Raw genomic sequence first — 17,212 nt, 5'->3', positions numbered from 1 at the left:
ATGTCAGCCCTGTAGTAGTAGTGTCGTCCTGCCCTCCCCCCCTCTTACACACACACACACACGCACACACACGCTTTTGTTTGTTTGTTTTGAAATAGTTCTGCTTGGCTCAATAAGCGTTGAAGTTCGTTGAGTTCAGTGAACTGTGTATAAAGCACATTCAGTGCTTTTGATTATTATACAGCTCCTCAGAATGTTGCAAAAAGTTCCATTGAATTGAATGGGCCATCCCAACTGATATTTCTTTGTAATTGCTGCTTCAAAAAATGACTAACCGCTGCCATTGGCAACAGGTTTTGTGCTTCTAATTCAGAGCTTTCATATCATTCTGCAAGTAGTCCATTGACATGGAAATTGGGTGTAACTTGAAGTCGGCAAGTAATACATTGCTACAAATCTATTTGCTTGAAGAGATATTTTGGAGGAATGTCTTTTATCGCTTTGTCAAGTAACAGTTTAACTAGCGGTATTATGTATATTCCGCCGGTCAGTTTTGGAAAATGAACACGTTCAGAACGAAACAAGACGCCTCCACTGCACATCGGGGTCCTGTTGGGATTTTTTTTTTCCTATACTGACCTGGCGAACTATACATTATCCCTTACCTCACTGACAATCGATACCAGTGACTACTTCACTCCTTGAGATTTCAGTGGGCCTTAGGCAGCCTCATCTGCATGTATTTCCTTCTGTGGTAGATTTTGCACAACAGACCCTTCATCTTTCTTTGCTTCACCTCATTGTTTCCCCATTCTTTGTCTGTAAGCGTTTCTTGTTCTCTTTGATAATGTCTGTGGCTCACTGGTCTCCGCCTGTTTCTGAATAGACTCTGACGTGTGCAATAATAACCTCCAGAACATTGTATTTTTTTTTCTTCTTAAATTGCTTCCATCTTTTTTTCTGATTTGTGACTTGGGATAGAGAGACTAGCTGGCCTCTATAGCAAAGGCTGTGGGAAATGAGGGGATTATTCTGAGGGTGTTCAGTTCAACTCTCCGTCTGTTGGTTGGTTTGCCTCAGGCTTGTCCCAAGTCATGTGTCCTGTCTGAGTCCCTGGAATAGATTTTCTCTCTCCTCTCTTTCTCCCTCCTGACACACACACACACACACACACACACACACACACGCACTTACACACACACACACACACACAGGGGTAGGGTTTCCTAAATGTTGTCTTCTTTTGTGTTTCTGTCTGTAACTATGTTTGTATGTATGCTGCTGCCTGTCTTGGCCAGGTCTCCCTTGAAAAAGAGATTCTTAATCTCAATGGGTTTTCTCCTGGTTAAATAATAAAGGTTAAATAAAAAAATCAAAACACAGGCGTTTTCAGGACATCTGTGAGAGGGTTCAGATCAAGCACCCTCTCACACCTCTCTCATATGAAAAATGGTTATATGCATTGAGAGTGACTAAAACACAAATACACAGACACACACACACACACACACACACACTGAATCCCCAGGAACTCTTCTGGTATTAACAGGTGCTTCTATTAAACATGATGGAAGTGATGACGTCATGGTCCATCTGTAATTTGTCAGCACTGCTATGCACCCATGACCATTTCTTTGCCGGATCCAGAAAAGCGTTATACCTGTTGGAAATGAGATACTAATATACCTCTCTCTCTCTCTTTTTCTCTTCCTCTCCTCTCCTCTTATGTTCCTTGTGTTGTTGTCCTATCCCACATTCTTTCCCTCTCTCTTTCTCTCTGACTCCTCTGCTCCATTCCTCCTCCCTCTGTCCCCCCCCCCCCCCTCCTCCGCCTCTCTCTGTCTCTCTCTCCTCCAGCGATGGGTGTGTCTGGTGAGGAGATTGAGTCTCCGGAGGAGGACGGCCTGCGGGCCAAGCTGCGTGAGGTGTGCCAGCTGCGCAAGGACATCGACGACCTGCGCACACTCATCTCCGACCGCTACGCCCAGGACATGGGGGACAACTGCGTCACGCAGTGACCACCGCCCATCCTCCTCACCTCTCTCATTTCGCCGCCTCCTCCTCCATCCACATCCACTCTCCCCCTTATCCTCAGGGTGTTATTTTTGTTCTGTTTTGTTTAGTTTTGTGGATCAGATCAACATACAAAGACATCTAATCCAAAGAAGGGAAATAAAAAGGAATACCCAGAGAGAGAAAGCAAGCAGAGAGAGGCTCTCCTTCATGTCCACTGTAGATTGTGACAGATGGACCGTTTCTCCCGACTACTGAATGTTGGACCAAGCTGTGAACCAAGCTTTTTTGAAAGTTTCACAAAGGGACGTCGCGCTTTAGCTTTTCCACTTGGGATCTGGAGGAGAAAAGGGTTCATATGTCGCCCCTTTCATGGCTTGCGATGGGAATGTGTGTGTTTTTTCAGTTTAGTTTTGTTCTGTAAGGAATATGAAGTTGTACAGTATTTCTGCCTGTTTTTTATTAGTATTTCTGTTTTACATCTGACTCTTATTTATTGATACTTAGGGATTCGTTATACTCATGGGTGGTGAGTGTTTGATCCCACCCAGTCTGTCTGTGAAGAAACTGAAATATGGGAAATGTTGTCCTTAATAAATGCAGTCTCACTGGCCATTAGGGAAACACACCAGTGCTGTTCTGTAAAGTGCCTCACAAAGTCAAAGTCCTCTTATCCCTCCATCTCACTATCTGTCGTCCACTGAGGAAAACTGTCGTCATGGTTTCCCCTTCCATAACATTCTTACTCCTCTCGTGTTGACACTCGCTGGTCGATGTGGCAACATGTCTCTCTTAGTCTTAGACTTAGTCACTCTCTCCTTCCGCCATGGCTGGCCACTCTGGGGTATGTGAGATTCAATAGTCGTGTTCGCATAAAAGGGAAAGCAAACACAGGAAAGCAAAAACGTTCAGACAGAGGTTATGCCCATGCTCTATGACATTAGCAGTAAGCCAACTCTGCTGAACACCAGGTCTTTTGTAAAAAGAAATAAATATTATTTCGGATAGTGTGTTAGTACCAATAATCAGGAAATGTTTTAGTGATTATATAAATAGCTTTGGTTACAAAAAATGATAGTAATGCTTTGGATTGCTGGTATCCATTTTGTATTCCAAAGACATCTGTTGAGGAAATAAGTCTATGAGGAAAAAAAACAATTCTGAACAATTCTTTCAGATGTGTTTGTTGCGATGACCTTGATGGTCACACTGAAAAAATAATCATGAGGTCATTGTTGCACAGCGCTCTCGGTGTAACTGTGGATGTATACCTTTTGTTTTGTAACGACGACCATGTCGCCTAGCAATGCAAAATATTGATATATGTTTTGTTTCCTCAGGTATTTTAAATAGACAGTATTATCTGCACCTGTTTTGGTGTTCTACAACTGAGATGAGTTTAACTGTAAAGATTTTTATGTTTACTTTTTTTGTACTTAACCGTAAACTTACTCTACATTACAAGTTGCACGGCACTTCAGCTAAAACATCTGGAGATAGTGTGATAAAACATCTGGAGATAGTGTGATACATTTTAGGGCAAAGTCCTACAGCCCACAATACAGTTGTGTCCGTCAGTGAAATAAGATAATTTATTATTATAATTTTTTTTAGATTTGGTCATGACAACCTTTTGCGTAATTCTTAATTGTTGTTTTGCAAACGTGATGAATGTCATGCATTTTGATGTTTAATTTGTGTTTTCAAGACCTATTAAGGTAGTGTACTGTTGTATTTACATAGCAATAGGAATGGCCCTTCTCCGGCTTCTTTTGCATGTTTTGATGAATGTTCTCCAAAACAAAATGACGTTCTCGAAGAAAAACAAAATGTTACTGTGCATGTTCTTGTAAACCAGTGCTGTGCTTTTAGTGTCAAACTGATTGTAAAGACGGAACCAGATTTGGACTCATGTTGAGGAAAAAGGGACTTCACAACGCAAAGCGTCTCTCACACACACACACACACACACACACACAACTGTACCGTGCTATGCAACTTCACGTTTACCAGCGAATGTCAGAGAAGATGGGTTAGCTTTTTTTGGTGCCTTTCACAAATCTATGCAGCAGACACAAACTTCCAACCCCACAAACTGACATGGCTATAAATATATTGAGTTATGTAACTAAACGTATTGAGTTAATCAGGTATTTACCACAGAGTGGAGCGCAGTCAGGCTCATAAGTACTGTTAAGCTCCTACTACTTCTGTCGAGTAGTCATCTGAGTTTGCTCAGTTTTACCACCTGTCTCAAGGTTTGTTCTGATCAGATCATCTATATATTGTTTTCCTTTTTCTCTTTCTCCATTAATTATTTTTTTTTGGGAGGCAACACATTTGCTGCTGTTAACCCCTCGTTAAAAGAAACGCCATGAAACGTACAGCCATAGCCACAAACAACGCATGAGCACTCAGGTTTATGCCGGCTGTGATTGGGTCTATGATCTTGTGTGGAACATGACTTATCTAGTCACATGCAAATCAGCTATTGGAAGAAAAAGGGGTAGGGCTTCAGCATCAGGTTGCTATTGCCGACTCGCTGCACTGTGGACTGACTATAAGCCACTGGCTGGCTTAATTTGTTTTTCTTCTCACATTTTTGTTTAAATTGTAATTTTTGTTTGTGAGGGGGGGTTTTTTCAGCTAGATTTTATGAATGCCAAAGTTCTATTTATATATGAATTTCATAGAGTATTAACAAGTATTTTTCCATTTTGTAAAGCAGGTGATTTTTTTGGCTCTTTTATTTGTACAGATGGTAAATAAAATATTTTTCTAAAAACAAGTGTCCTCTTTCTCTGTAGACAATATAATAAGTACTTGACAAGTAATTTGTAAGTCTTGAACAGGTTAGTGTAATATGTAAGGGATAATGTATAGTCCCGCGGTCATTATGGAAATATAAATCCCGACAGGACGAACTTGTCCTGAAGGGATTTATTTTTTGTTAAAATAAATTCCATGTCAAGCAAGACAGAAGTTAAAAGTTCTCAATTAGAACAATCTGAATAAATGACATCAAAATAATCCCTCAGAAAGAGATGGACCAATACTAAACTTCAATGAAAACACCTGTTAAAAAAATTTACCATCTCAGCATGTCAGGTTGAGAAATATATATGAGCATACAGATTCGTCTGGAAGTTTCATTCCATTTTAAAATTTGACTTGCTTTCAAAAATGAAAGGACATCTGGTGTGCACCATGACTTCCCATTATTGATATGCAAGCGTGTGACATTTAAAATCCTATGATAAGGTTTACCTAAAGTACAACCATGCCTTTAGAGACCTAGGCCTAACTTTGATGCTGTTCACTGAAGTAATTTAGTGTTCCATTCACAATATTCTAATGAATCTTGAAAGATTTGACAAAAAGGTTACATGAGACAGTCATTATAGAAAATAACTTCCACCATCATATATTTAAGATGAGGGAAGAGGTTTAGGCAATGAAATTCAAGACGACATGACAAGATAGAAGCTCAATAGGGATTTATTGGTCATCCTGAATGGCAGGTTATGATTGTTCATGAACCAAGATCTAAGTTATGCCAGTTATAAGGACACATTGTTAAAAACCAACATGAGCCATAGTAAAATCCTACACAAGTGCTTCATCATTTAAAAATAGATATGAGAAATATATGTGAAAAAAAAAATAAATCATCATGAGCCATAGTTCATGATTTAAAAATAGATATGAGAAATATGTGAACAAAAACAAAAAAAATCCAAGATTCACTGATGTAAAAAAAAAAAAAAAAACTGGGGAAAAAAAAAACCCAACATGAGCTATAGTAAAATCCTACACAACTGCTTCATCATTTAAAAATAGATATTAGAAATATATGTGAAAAAAAAAAAAATCATGAGCCATAGTTCATGATTTAAAAATAGATATGAGAAATATGTGAACAAAAACAAATCCAAGATTCACTGATGAGCGGAGGGGGTGAGACATTTACACGTACATTCAATACATATGCATGATAAAACCATACAAAGCAGATATACACATATGTACAAGTTGCAAAATCTTATCACAGAATGTATTTAAAACAAGAAAACTAGGGAAAGGAAAACACTAGGGAAAGTGGAAAAAAAAAGGTACTTCATCAGATGCTCAACATGTAAATCCAGACAATTACGAAATATTTACAAGAGGTATCAAAATATTTGTAAAGGCACACATTACTGAAGAAACACTCTAACACGCCATGATGGATGCTCTCTTTTTACAAGTCTAAAAGATTTTTAAAACTTCTACATCCAAAGAGTGCTCTAGTACATACTTGGAAACCTTCACAAAAACAGCAGGTAAAAACATTTCTTTAAATAGAGGGCATTAAAAAGAACTAAGACAATAAAAAAATAAATAAAAAAAACTGGCTGCTGGCCAAGGCTATCGACCCCCATGGGGGGCACAGTGCTCCTGGGCGTGATCGTGCGCCTCGGTCTGGTACTGGTAGAAGCCCAGGTTGGCGTGGGCACACTCGAGCACCATCCCCTTCACCGCCTCCAGGTACAGCTGGTGTCCGGAGTGCAGGTACAGCCAGATGAGACGGCTCAGCTGCGCAGACGTAGAGTCTCCATGCAGACTGTCTGCAGAGCACAAGTGTGCGCACACACACACACACACACACACACACAAAAGTCAGTCAGTGCACACATCAAGTGTGGCCAATCTCATCCCAAAATAAGCCAGTGTGAATGAATGTTCCCATTTTGTGTGAGGGCCCTTCTCATTTTAGTCAAGAACCTTCAAAGATGTTAAGAATTTCTGCGTTTTCTGAATTTCTGCCCTCCCCTTAAAGATAAATGGTTCTCTGCTAGTAGCTAGCTGGTTGAAGAGCATTACTCACACTTGGCTCTTTGGACGAGCTAATCTGCATACTCACAGCCCTGCCCCTACTTGGCTAACGATCCGTGTAGACACCTAATTGACCTCTGTTTCAGCGCTCATAAAAACGCATGATCCTGTTCGACTGGTTTTAAAAGATCCTTGTTCTCCTCAGAGGAAGACTGTTCACCCCAACACATTCTTCCAAAACCTGCTCCCTCCCTCTCTGATTGGTGTCCATCAAAGACTGGCAAGGACAATCAAGGCCTTTGAGACGTCAGCAGTGAGCCACCCAAGTAATCAAGACTGATGGGGCAGCAGACATCCCTTACTGCATCATAGTTTGGGGTTTGATTTCCAGTCATGTCAGCAAAGCTGGACACCGAAGACCACGAATTGCCATGTTTAACCATTTGCATTATATATTAGCCTACCAGGGAACTGACAAGACAACCAAGAGCCGATGCATTGCAGTCATGATCCGTGCTCTAGATACACCACTGTAGCATGTAGCACTGACCCTGTAGCGTAGTCATTGTTTTGCATCTGGTACGCTGACATCACACACACACACCAACAAGCCATTTTATGACCAGGCCATTTCACGGACTCGGTACAGTGCATCATTGCTCCTAATTAATAATACATAGTCACTGAACAGCTTCAACACATTACCTTATAGGCTTAAACTGCACGCTACCTCCCTTTTAAATCCACCCCAGCAAAACAGATGGCAGCCAAGGATAACAATCTCCCTGTGGGCACAGCACACGGTCAGCACACCAACAATATGGGTTTCTCACGAACCAATTTGTTTTTAACTCTTTTTTGAGGCTGCTAAATATGATGAATGAGCCCTGTGTTGGGTGTCTGATAGGGGGGGGGGGGCGTTAAAAAGGAAGGGTCAGAGTCAAGAAGTAAGCACATCTGATAAATCCTAATCAGGCGTTTCACGCAGCGCTGACGGCCCGTCGACACGCGGTGGGATGAATGATGAATGGGCCAGACCGGCGTGCAGACAGCCGGAGGTGAACACCGCGCACCACAGGCTCACTCAGCGGCCCTGACCACAGATCTGGATATTATCCCCTTGATGCAGACTGAACGTGAACAAAACTGCTTTGCGCCACCTCAAAAGCTAATCGATTCTTGCACAAATGGAATATTGAATGAAAACATAAGGGGCTGTTGAACTAATCTGACTGCATGCCTGCTTAACTAAGTGCATCGGTCCTCCCTGGTTCGTCAATTTCTTGGGATTGGACACAGGAACGTGTTAATGCCCCAGCACTTGGAAAAGTGGCACACCCTGATATTCACAAAGTAGTGAATCTGCTTATTATTTGAACCATAAATCTAATACTGTGGCCCTTGCGCACACAGTGTTTTACAGCTCACAAACCAGCACTGGCATTTCACAGTGCACCAAGGCCAGAACGGCATATTCTCAACTCTGCCACCGTCACGAGGACTACTGGCCATAAAGGCTGTTGACAGCACCAATGGGACTCTTAATTTTGCCTGCATCAGTGTAACCATAGGATGGCAGGGGGAAGGTCACTGAAGAGTAATTAGCACCAGCTATTGAGACTACACTTGCATTTTTTTTTTTTTTTATTCAGCCATCTAGCTACTGTTATTTCAGGAAACCAAGTGCTAAAAAGGCCTCTTTCCCTTTCACCTAGGTGTATAGTTTCTCAAAATAAAACACATGAAAACCTCAACCTCCTACTCAAATGTATACAAAGGCTCCAGACACAAATCCTCTCCTAGGCCAAGTCAAACTAGCAGACCAGAGGCAGAGCACAAGCCTTACCCTGGGCGATCTTGGTGTCGAACTCCAGCAGGGAGAAGAGCTCGTCTGGGAGGAGCTGCCTGGCCCAGGTGTTCTCCTCCAGGTAGAGCCAGTTGTGGATCAGCCTCTTCCTGCGCAGAAAGCCCTTCACGTAGTCCAGATAGAGGGAGTTCCCCGTCACCAGGTACAGTCTGAAAGGTTTGCAAGGTAAAAAGGATGCAGTGAAAATATGAATTATGCACAAAAATGGTATGGTTCTTAAACAACCTTCACAGATGGGATTACACAGGGTTCCCACCCATTTTCATTGAGATGTCAACACTTTTCCAGTACTCTTAATGGAATTTCCAGGACCTCTCAACTTACTAGTACACAAAATTGCACACTTTACTCAACATGTTGGGCCTAATTACCGAATGAAAATTAAACAACCTTTTCCATTCTTTTTTCATAGAATAGAATTCAAGTGAATACTAAAATCACACTGCAGAAATTCACACAACTAAACATTATGCATAGAAGTGTAGAATACAAATAGACCTACATGACAAAAATCATGACTTTCAATGAATTTAATAAGTTTCATGACTTTTCTAGGCCTTGTCCAGGATTTCCATTATCGTGGGAACCCTGGTTTCAGCAAAGTAAGATATTTGCCCGATTTACCAAAATTTCAAATTATCAAATTTTACAATCCAACAGTCCAACACTTCATATGTTTCATATAAACAAACATCTCTGCCATTTTTGTTGTTAAAAAACAATGAAGCCACAAATCCTGTGGCTCTGTGTGGCAAAGTGACACTGCCAAGAAAACATTTGGAGGCAGCACATTTAACCAGATAGACCAAGGATAGACCAAGAATACCACAACTGCCCCCTTATAAAAAAATAAAAACACCACCAGATGGGCTTAGCAATAAAATTGTTCATTTGATTTGAACCGACTTAATAGAACCCACTCAGTAGAACCCACCGGATGTTGCCGGTGCAGGCTCCACATCAAAACTTCCTGACATCACTCACCCTTTCCCTCTTCAAAAAAGAAAAAAGGGGCAACTCCTCATTCTTCATGAGCTACTCCATGCCCGGCGTTTGAAGCCTGAGGAACGTTTGGTGTGAGAAGCGGAGCAGCACTGGCAACTTCAAAGTCCTGACGGGAGAGAGTCTCAGAGGCGACCAGTAGCCTGACTCAAGGACTTTAGTGCAACTCTTTTTAAAGTTTCCTTTTCCATTAGAATAAAAAAGCAAAAAAAAAAAGCTGAGACCTGCCTTGAATGCTGAGCACTCATAAAAGTTTCAGGCAGTTTGATCGAGCATTTTCATGAAGTTGAAGAAAGGAACTGTAACCCACAGTACTCTGATATTATGAAAGGAGAGAGACCTAACAAAGTTATGGAATAAAATCATTATGAATCAGACAGTTATTTTTGATTATTTCTCTTAAGAGATCAAAAAAGGTTGCTCAAGTCACTTTTGAAAAAATGTAACATCTTTGGATCTGACCATTAGACACTAGGGTGAAAAGAAAAATCTACAAAGTACCTTTTATTTTCATATATATATATAATTGTACCTATACTAATATATATATATTAGTAGAGTACAATTAGTAAAATGAGTCTTAGAAAATGTACAGTCTTTTGCTTCCGCTTGGCTTTGACTGCCCAGACTCACTTGTAGTAGGGCAGCGTCTCGATCATCTTCCAGTTGACGTAGTTGGCAGCCGTCTCCTCCAGCACACACACGCGGCTCATCTGCACCTTGGCCACCTGCCAGAAGCGCTCATGCTCCACCAGCGTCTCGCGCATCTCCCTGCGCAGCAGCAGGTACACGCCCTGCAGGGTGTCTTCATACACCTGAAAACATCCTGGACGGATCAGCGGCAGTCTGCCAGCTCAACAGCACACTTTCAAAAAAGGCACAAGTATGTACTCAATACCTACTGGAGGTCATGTAATGTTTGAAGGAATGGTGTTAGTTTTGTCCTTCGTTTACTGCCAGTGACGTTCCCCCATGAGGGATAATTAAGTGTAGATGCATTCACCAACTTAGTAACCACATGAAGATACTACACCTAGCGGTAAAACTACTAAACATTGTGGACAGACAAACCAAAATGCTGCTCAAAAGGTCAACCTATGGCTCACCAGCAATGCCTCTCCAACACAGCACTACAACAGTGCAGCCCTTTGAAGCTCGCCCAACATCAAGACAAAAGCATAATTAACTCCCCCACCATCAGTGCCCCCCACATAACAGCGTGTGGAACACAGCCTTGCCCACGGGTGCTATAGGCTGGTGTTATAAATGAGGGCGCATGCAGAGTAATTGAGTGGGACACGCACTGATATGCCCGTAATCCATTTAAACAGTCATTAGATGGGCAGCGTGTGCCTGGCCATTACCGGCTGCAGCCGTGACCTGTGAAATCAGCCGCAACAAGCTAATGAAGCAAGCACGCTTAATGTTGCCCGATTCACACTGGCATAACATTTAAATGCCAAGGGAGGAGACTGCAGACTCGGATGTGCAGATGTAGCCGTGTGTGTGTGTGTGTGTGTGTGTGAGTAGTTTGTAGGGATGCTGAAAGGGGTCTCATCTTGTAGGAAACAAGAGGAATCATACAATGCCAGCAACTAACCTCATCTCACCTTGTACTCTGTAGCCTGTTAACTCTATCCTTGTTTAAATCTACTGCAATAAAATTCAACTCTATCAGAGACTGATCATTGCATATAAACTAAAGGATGCTTTCCTTGTGGGAGAGGTCAATACCTTTTTGCGCTTCAATTTCCCCCAATCACGGCCCAGGATCCAAGCGACCAGTGACTTGCACATTGAAAAGTAGTTCTCCACTGTCTGGATTCCTATGGGGGGAGTGGGGATGAGCAAAACATTTGAGTAAACAGAGCTCATTTTCGTACCATCTGATCACCATTTGCTGAAGCATAATGACAAATTCCCCATCTGTTAAAACAAACCTTTTGAGACATGTTTAGTTAAACTGTATCAAATTATTCAAATCCACGGAAAGGTTGTGAGAATGTTCAAATTAGCCTAGAACCTGCGGTGCAATACAAAACCAATCAATAACAGGGATGTGCGACGAGGCACTCCCTGGAGGGGGCACCATTTTAAAGCAACTCCAATTGTGTGCCTCCTGAGATGCCATGTTCAGTGGAGCCCTCCCAACACGATGCAGATATCACTAACTGGCATCACATGGCATAGGTTGATCAAAAACATTTTGTAGGCTTTTTTTTTTTTTTTTAAACACATAAATGAAAATGAAAAAAAAGATACTGGACTTGATATTATGCAATTTACTAAAGCCAATGGGGTATAATCCAAACCAACCAAGACAATAAAAACAAAGACAAACCAATATTACAAGTAATTTCCTTGAAATATATTGTGGTTCGCAGTAGGGCATTTAATCCTGGGGGGGGGGGGGGGGGGGGGGGGGACCATACATCCACTCACCCACAGTCTCATCCCCACGTGCCAGCCTGCCCCTCCAGTAGTCACTGGTGATGCGGTGCAGCGAGGCCAGGTAGTGGACGTCACACAGCGTCTCGCCCCAGGAAGCCACCTTGCTCTTGCTGTGCTGCCGCCACTGCAGGTAGATGGAGCGCAGCTGCCGGTTGAAGGGCGGTGGCTGCCGGAAGAGCCAGTAGGTGAAGAGCCACTGGAAGCGGCACTGGCTGTACTGCCTGTACATGGACTGGAGCTCAGTGTGGTCTGACGGGGTTCAAAAAAACAAACAAAATGACTATTAAATCACCATACACTTCAACTTTTCAAAAACTTCAGCACTAGAACTGGTTTAGTGGTTACTTAAACTAATTACTTGGGAGAACCAATGAGCGTAAGCACCACCAACTGTAGCTTGATTGTTATACCTCAATAGTCAAGACACCTTAAAACCAATTAATAATTGTAAATCACAATGAAGCCTTATATGACGTTAAATGCCAGTGAAATAGCTTCATGTGGCAACTCCAAATCAATCAACTCCAAATCAATCAACTCCAAATCAATCAACTCCAAATCAATCAACTCCAAATCCCTAAAGCAACACAGGCTGCAGAAAGTGAAGAGGCAAGTGTGAAGGAAGGAGAGGCGCGCTCAGAAATAAAATTAGAATTTCTAAGGACTTCTAGGTTCAACTCTTAAGTGCTGTTGCATTAAATGCATGTTAGTTTTACTCAGTTCTTTACTGTGCATGCTCATCAACAACAACAGACAGACTTGGACTGCCCGCCGGCAAAGTGTCACAGACCTCAGCGTTCCGTTGGCCTGACTCATTCTGCACTAAGCTGGTTACACTGTGGGAATCTGTCAGTTCCGCTCCATTTCCCAGTTAATCACAGGAGCGTACACGCATCTGTGGCCAACGTTACAAAATGACCTTCTAGTGTGTAGAAGGCCACGGTCATCATATTGCTGTTGGTCAAAGAGCTTTCGTCAGTCAAAGTTGTGCGCTTGAGGATAAACAAAACCACCACGTTCGCACAGGCTTCAAACCAAGAGAGAAACATACTGATTAAAAAATAAAAAAAAACACAAGCAAAGCACAGGAGAGCACAATGCAGAGGACATACACGAGAAATGTGAAACTTTAATAGTTCAATTCCGGTATAATTTATAATAAGTTAACTGCACCCTGTGGTCATCCATATCCACCAAGATGGGTGTTTAAAAAAAACTAACCAAAAAGGCATCAATTCTCCTCTCAATGTCATTATTCCACTCTGCAAGCCTGATTAGGAACACAAACCTGAAGGAAACCAAGCACAGTGTCTGGCTCAGTAACAAGCACTCACAGCAAAGCGCAAATCGATTCATTTTGCACCATCCTGCAATAGTTAAAAAAGCTGCAGAGCAGAACAGCAGATTAATCTGAGGGTACACTGCAGCAGGTTTCATGACACGGATGCATGATTCTAGAAGAGTCAGGTTGCCCACAGCGCTCAGTGAAAGAGTGCCTCCTACCTCAGACATGAAATTATAATAAGTTGAATAAATGACACTGAAATTAAAACTGCAAGTTGAAACGGAGTTGAATTAAATGTAGGAATGAAGGGTTACGTATACAGAACTTTAGCATCACGCCAATTACCATGCTAAAAAAAAAAAAAAGGATGGAGATTTATTTACTGTGTGGTCCCCTATTTGCAGAGGGTGTGAAGTTCAGCCGGATGGCCACAGGGGGATCTGTGCCCTAATCCTCCGAGAGGAAACAGTCCTTGTGTCCAAAGCACGCCTCAGAATTCCTCCCCTCAAAGAGTCTCCGGCCAATCAGAACCACTTTGAAGTGGCTCAGTAGTGCAACAAATTGGATAACCTTTTTTTTCCCCTCAGAAGGCTCCTGACATTTTTTGTCAAAGTTTTTTTTTTTATATATATATATATATATATAAAAAACAGAACAAAGGGACAAAGTTCACACAAGGCCTTCAAACTGCTCTCTCAGACATTATAGATGAACCAAAAGAGCTGGAACAGGCCAAAGACCATTTCTCAACCAGGAAGAAACCCACTCATCCCAAAACTGACAAGCTTATTTGTACCACAATTGTTCATAGATCAAGCTGCAACAAACAATACAGCCATTGTTTAACTGGCTAAGACTGCTGAAAGAGCCATTTTTATCTGAATATATTGACGACAGACATTCAAGCAATTAATTTGCTCTTCAAAAGCTACAAGAATGTGCAGTCATTGGAAACTAGTCTTTTGTCTGCTTGGGCACTTGAAAGAGCAGCTGCCCCATGTTATTATGCAGTCTCTTACCATTTCTGTCGTGTTGGTTGAGAACATGCTGAAACACCAACTCAACACTTCCGTGATGCTCAACAGCCAGGTTATACAACTCTTTCCACTCAAACTTGACAATGTCAGCGTCTTCACACTTCTCTGAGAAAAGGGACACAGAAAAAAAAAAAAAAAAAAGTGTACCTTACTAAGCATTTATCTATGGCTTTGAAAAACTAGAGGCCCCACATATCCTTTAAAAGTCTATGCAAAAGGGGAAAAAAGGTTTCTGTACAAAACACAAACAAATGATCAAGTGTTACCATACCCTTTATTTTGGTCTCCAACACGTCTTGATCTACACCCCATAAAGGTTCTATTTCGATACAGGGTAATCTGACCGAGGGCAAAGGCACATTTTCTTCTAAAACCAACCACTGAATCCAGTACTTGTGTGGAGGGTTAGGGATCTCTGCGAACAGTTTTTCTTGGAGAGATCTATTACAGTGCAGATTTCGGAAGAGCGCTCTCCACATGAAGAGGAGACAGAAGGCGTTTTTGGCGGAGGCTGAGCATGTGGCTGTGGGGAATGGTACTCCGAAGGAGGCCTGTGAGATGACAAGAGACGGCTTTGAGACTAAACAATATCCTGACAAAGGTGTACAACTGGTGCGGAACTGTGATGAACCTACCTGGAAGTGTTGCGTCCACAACGAGTTGCAGGAACTCACTCGAAACAGCGACCTACACGTGCTTCCAATCCTCAGCAAAGACATGGGGTCTAGCTCTCGCAAAATGAGAATGAGAACTTCATCGCACAGGTGTAACAAGTACGCGTTTGTAGTGCTCCCCGACTGTGAAATGTCTATCTCGCACTTATTCTCAACCTCAACTGAGGTGGCGGACAACAGGGAAAATTGTTCTTGCAACTCGTGCTCCCAGCTTACGTGAAGTGCCATTTTCGCCCACAGCCACTTAGAGGCAAGATAGCAACAGCTTTTAATGATTTGGGAAATACCATTTGAAATTGCAGGTGGTTAATCTTGCTTACATGGCACCTGTTAAAATGGTACGGCTTCCTTCACTAATGATCATGTATAAGGTGGTGTGACTAGAATGTCGAAAAGCCATTAAAGGTCTCCCAATGAATTCATCACAATTAATGACAAAGGATTGAAGTGAATTGTTTATTGAAATAAAATAAATACAAACCCTTTCACGTTTGGCTGAATATTGAAACCAAATGTTTACACGTCACTGAACAACAATACTAAAAGAAGCTGGACAAAGAAAATGCAACATTTGTTTTGTTGTGTTCAATTTAATATGTTGGTACCTAAAGTGTGCAATTTCCTTTTGAGAAAAAAATGTACAACACAATACAGTATCCTTACCACACACAACAAATATGCTCAAAAAATAGGCAGACAAAAGCAGACAAAGATATTTCTAAAAATGTATTTCAAGCAGAAACTGCCCTGTTTTGGAAATTGATTTGGTTTATGACTAAATTATGACAAAGATATGAAAGGAAACCTTTCAAGTGTCTATTCAAGTGCAATCCAATTTGGAGTGAATTTAACCAGGATTCCTCCTCACATCCAATAAGCCTCTGTATGTTACAATTGCAAGAATATTTTTGAACCCTTTGGACTGCATTTGTGCAGTGATTAACCATCAGTTATGGTGTGATAATCTAACACACAAAAATAGGCTAGATAAACTAGGGTAAACTAAACACAGTGGTGTTTATCGGTCTTGAACGTTCATTGTTTAATGTTCAAACATTCGCTGGTAATGCTGAGAAAAGTATGTGGAGCCTTGGGGTCACTGGCGTAACTTTTGAGGCTGTCAGGGGCCCATGTAGGAAGGCGATATTTTGCTGCGTTAATATTGTAGGTAGACCCTGTCACGCACTGACCGCAGTCCCTCCAGGATCTTGTGATTGTAGCGGCCAAAAGGGACTGAATTTTCTCAAAAATTGCAGTTAAAATTGCAGTGATTTTGAGGTAAATAAAACAAATTGCAAATAATGGAGAAATTCCATGAATTTGCATTTTTTTTGGCAGAAATATTGTGGTAACAAGAACAAATTGCAACCTGCAATTGCAATTGCGGGAAGTCCTTGAATTTGCGTGAACTTTTGAAAATGCAAGATCCCAAAATCCTGGAAGGACCGATTCACATAGTGTTTAAATGAACCATTCAACATATCACTGAAATGGTGATATGAGCACAAGGCTCATAGTATAAACTTGTAATGGGTGAATACAGGTTTCTCTTTGTTATGGAAAAAATCCCAATCACAACTACATTACGCTACTGCTTGGATCTACTAACTAGCACACACCTACAACCTCAATTAAAGTGTCCTGGCGCTGCTCATCAGATCTGCAGGTGTGCATCAGATCTGTAGTTAAGAGGAGGTTTAGACCACTCATGGACAAACAAATCAGTTCACTCATAACTCTAACATCCACTGCATTAAGGTTAGGAGGGACACAGACTGCATTTCAAACTGCACATTTTTTCAGTTTTAACCATTTGATTGTTGACTTATTCCTGTGTGCCCGAGTTACTATAATATTCGTCTGTAAAGTGTATGGCTCCTTCACTGGTGTCAAGCTGTCCAGAAGCAGGAAAGACACCCCAAACTAGGATACTACCTACAACATACTTCACAAGTTCAGCAGCAATGATGCCCCATAACTCTACCTGGAAAATGTGCATTCAAATAACTAACACTACACTGTTTTTTTTTTTCAAGGAAGCTATTTATATCACACAAGGTTCAGCTCACTAAATCCAGGATTCACAAAGGAGTATGGCTGTTTGTCAATGAAAAGATTAAGCAGCTTG

The 17,212-nt window shown here is 41.5% G+C and overlaps 2 protein-coding genes across 3 annotated transcripts in view; one reads left to right on the top strand and one right to left on the bottom strand.

Moving 5' to 3' along the window:
* Positions 1-4,738, top strand: part of cep85l (centrosomal protein 85, like) — a 67,078-nt gene extending 62,340 nt beyond the window's left edge. For both annotated transcript variants that reach the window (XM_031582054.1, XM_031582053.1), the window contains exon 13: positions 1,798-4,738. In XM_031582054.1, the coding sequence (XP_031437914.1) occupies positions 1,798-1,958 (161 nt within the window). In that variant the 3' untranslated portion in view covers positions 1,959-4,738. The remainder of the gene's footprint in view (positions 1-1,797) is intronic.
* A 1,141-nt stretch (positions 4,739-5,879) lies between these two features.
* Positions 5,880-15,343, bottom strand: si:dkeyp-114g9.1 (uncharacterized protein LOC555399 homolog). The gene is made up of 8 exons (XM_012829425.3): positions 15,046-15,343; positions 14,682-14,961; positions 14,393-14,515; positions 12,080-12,337; positions 11,372-11,463; positions 10,271-10,452; positions 8,615-8,784; positions 5,880-6,560 (listed from the first exon to the last, which is right to left on the bottom strand). The coding sequence occupies exons 1-8, from the start codon at positions 15,310-15,312 to the stop codon at positions 6,361-6,363; spliced, it is 1,572 nt and encodes a 523-aa protein (XP_012684879.2). The 5' UTR covers positions 15,313-15,343; the 3' UTR covers positions 5,880-6,360.
* Positions 15,344-17,212: the final 1,869 nt, after the last annotated feature.

Source organism: Clupea harengus, chromosome 15 (genome assembly GCF_900700415.2).
Source record: "Clupea harengus chromosome 15, Ch_v2.0.2, whole genome shotgun sequence".
NCBI lineage: Eukaryota > Metazoa > Chordata > Actinopteri > Clupeiformes > Clupeidae > Clupea > Clupea harengus.
Note: the sequence above shows the minus strand (reverse complement) of the source record. Positions and strands in the feature narration are given on the sequence as shown.

Bases quoted from the DNA above. Each gene is read 5' to 3' on its own strand.
- si:dkeyp-114g9.1 (XM_012829425.3), bottom strand. From the start codon at position 15,312: ATGGCACTTCACGTAAGCTGGGAGCACGAGTTGCAAGAACAATTTTCC. The intron at 14,516-14,681 runs GTATGGTAACAC...CCCTTTTCTCAG, and splicing joins GTTGGAGACCAAAATAAAGG to AGAAGTGTGAAGACGCTGAC. The intron at 12,338-14,392 runs GTAAGAGACTGC...GAACCCCGTCAG, and splicing joins CAACCAACACGACAGAAATG to ACCACACTGAGCTCCAGTCC.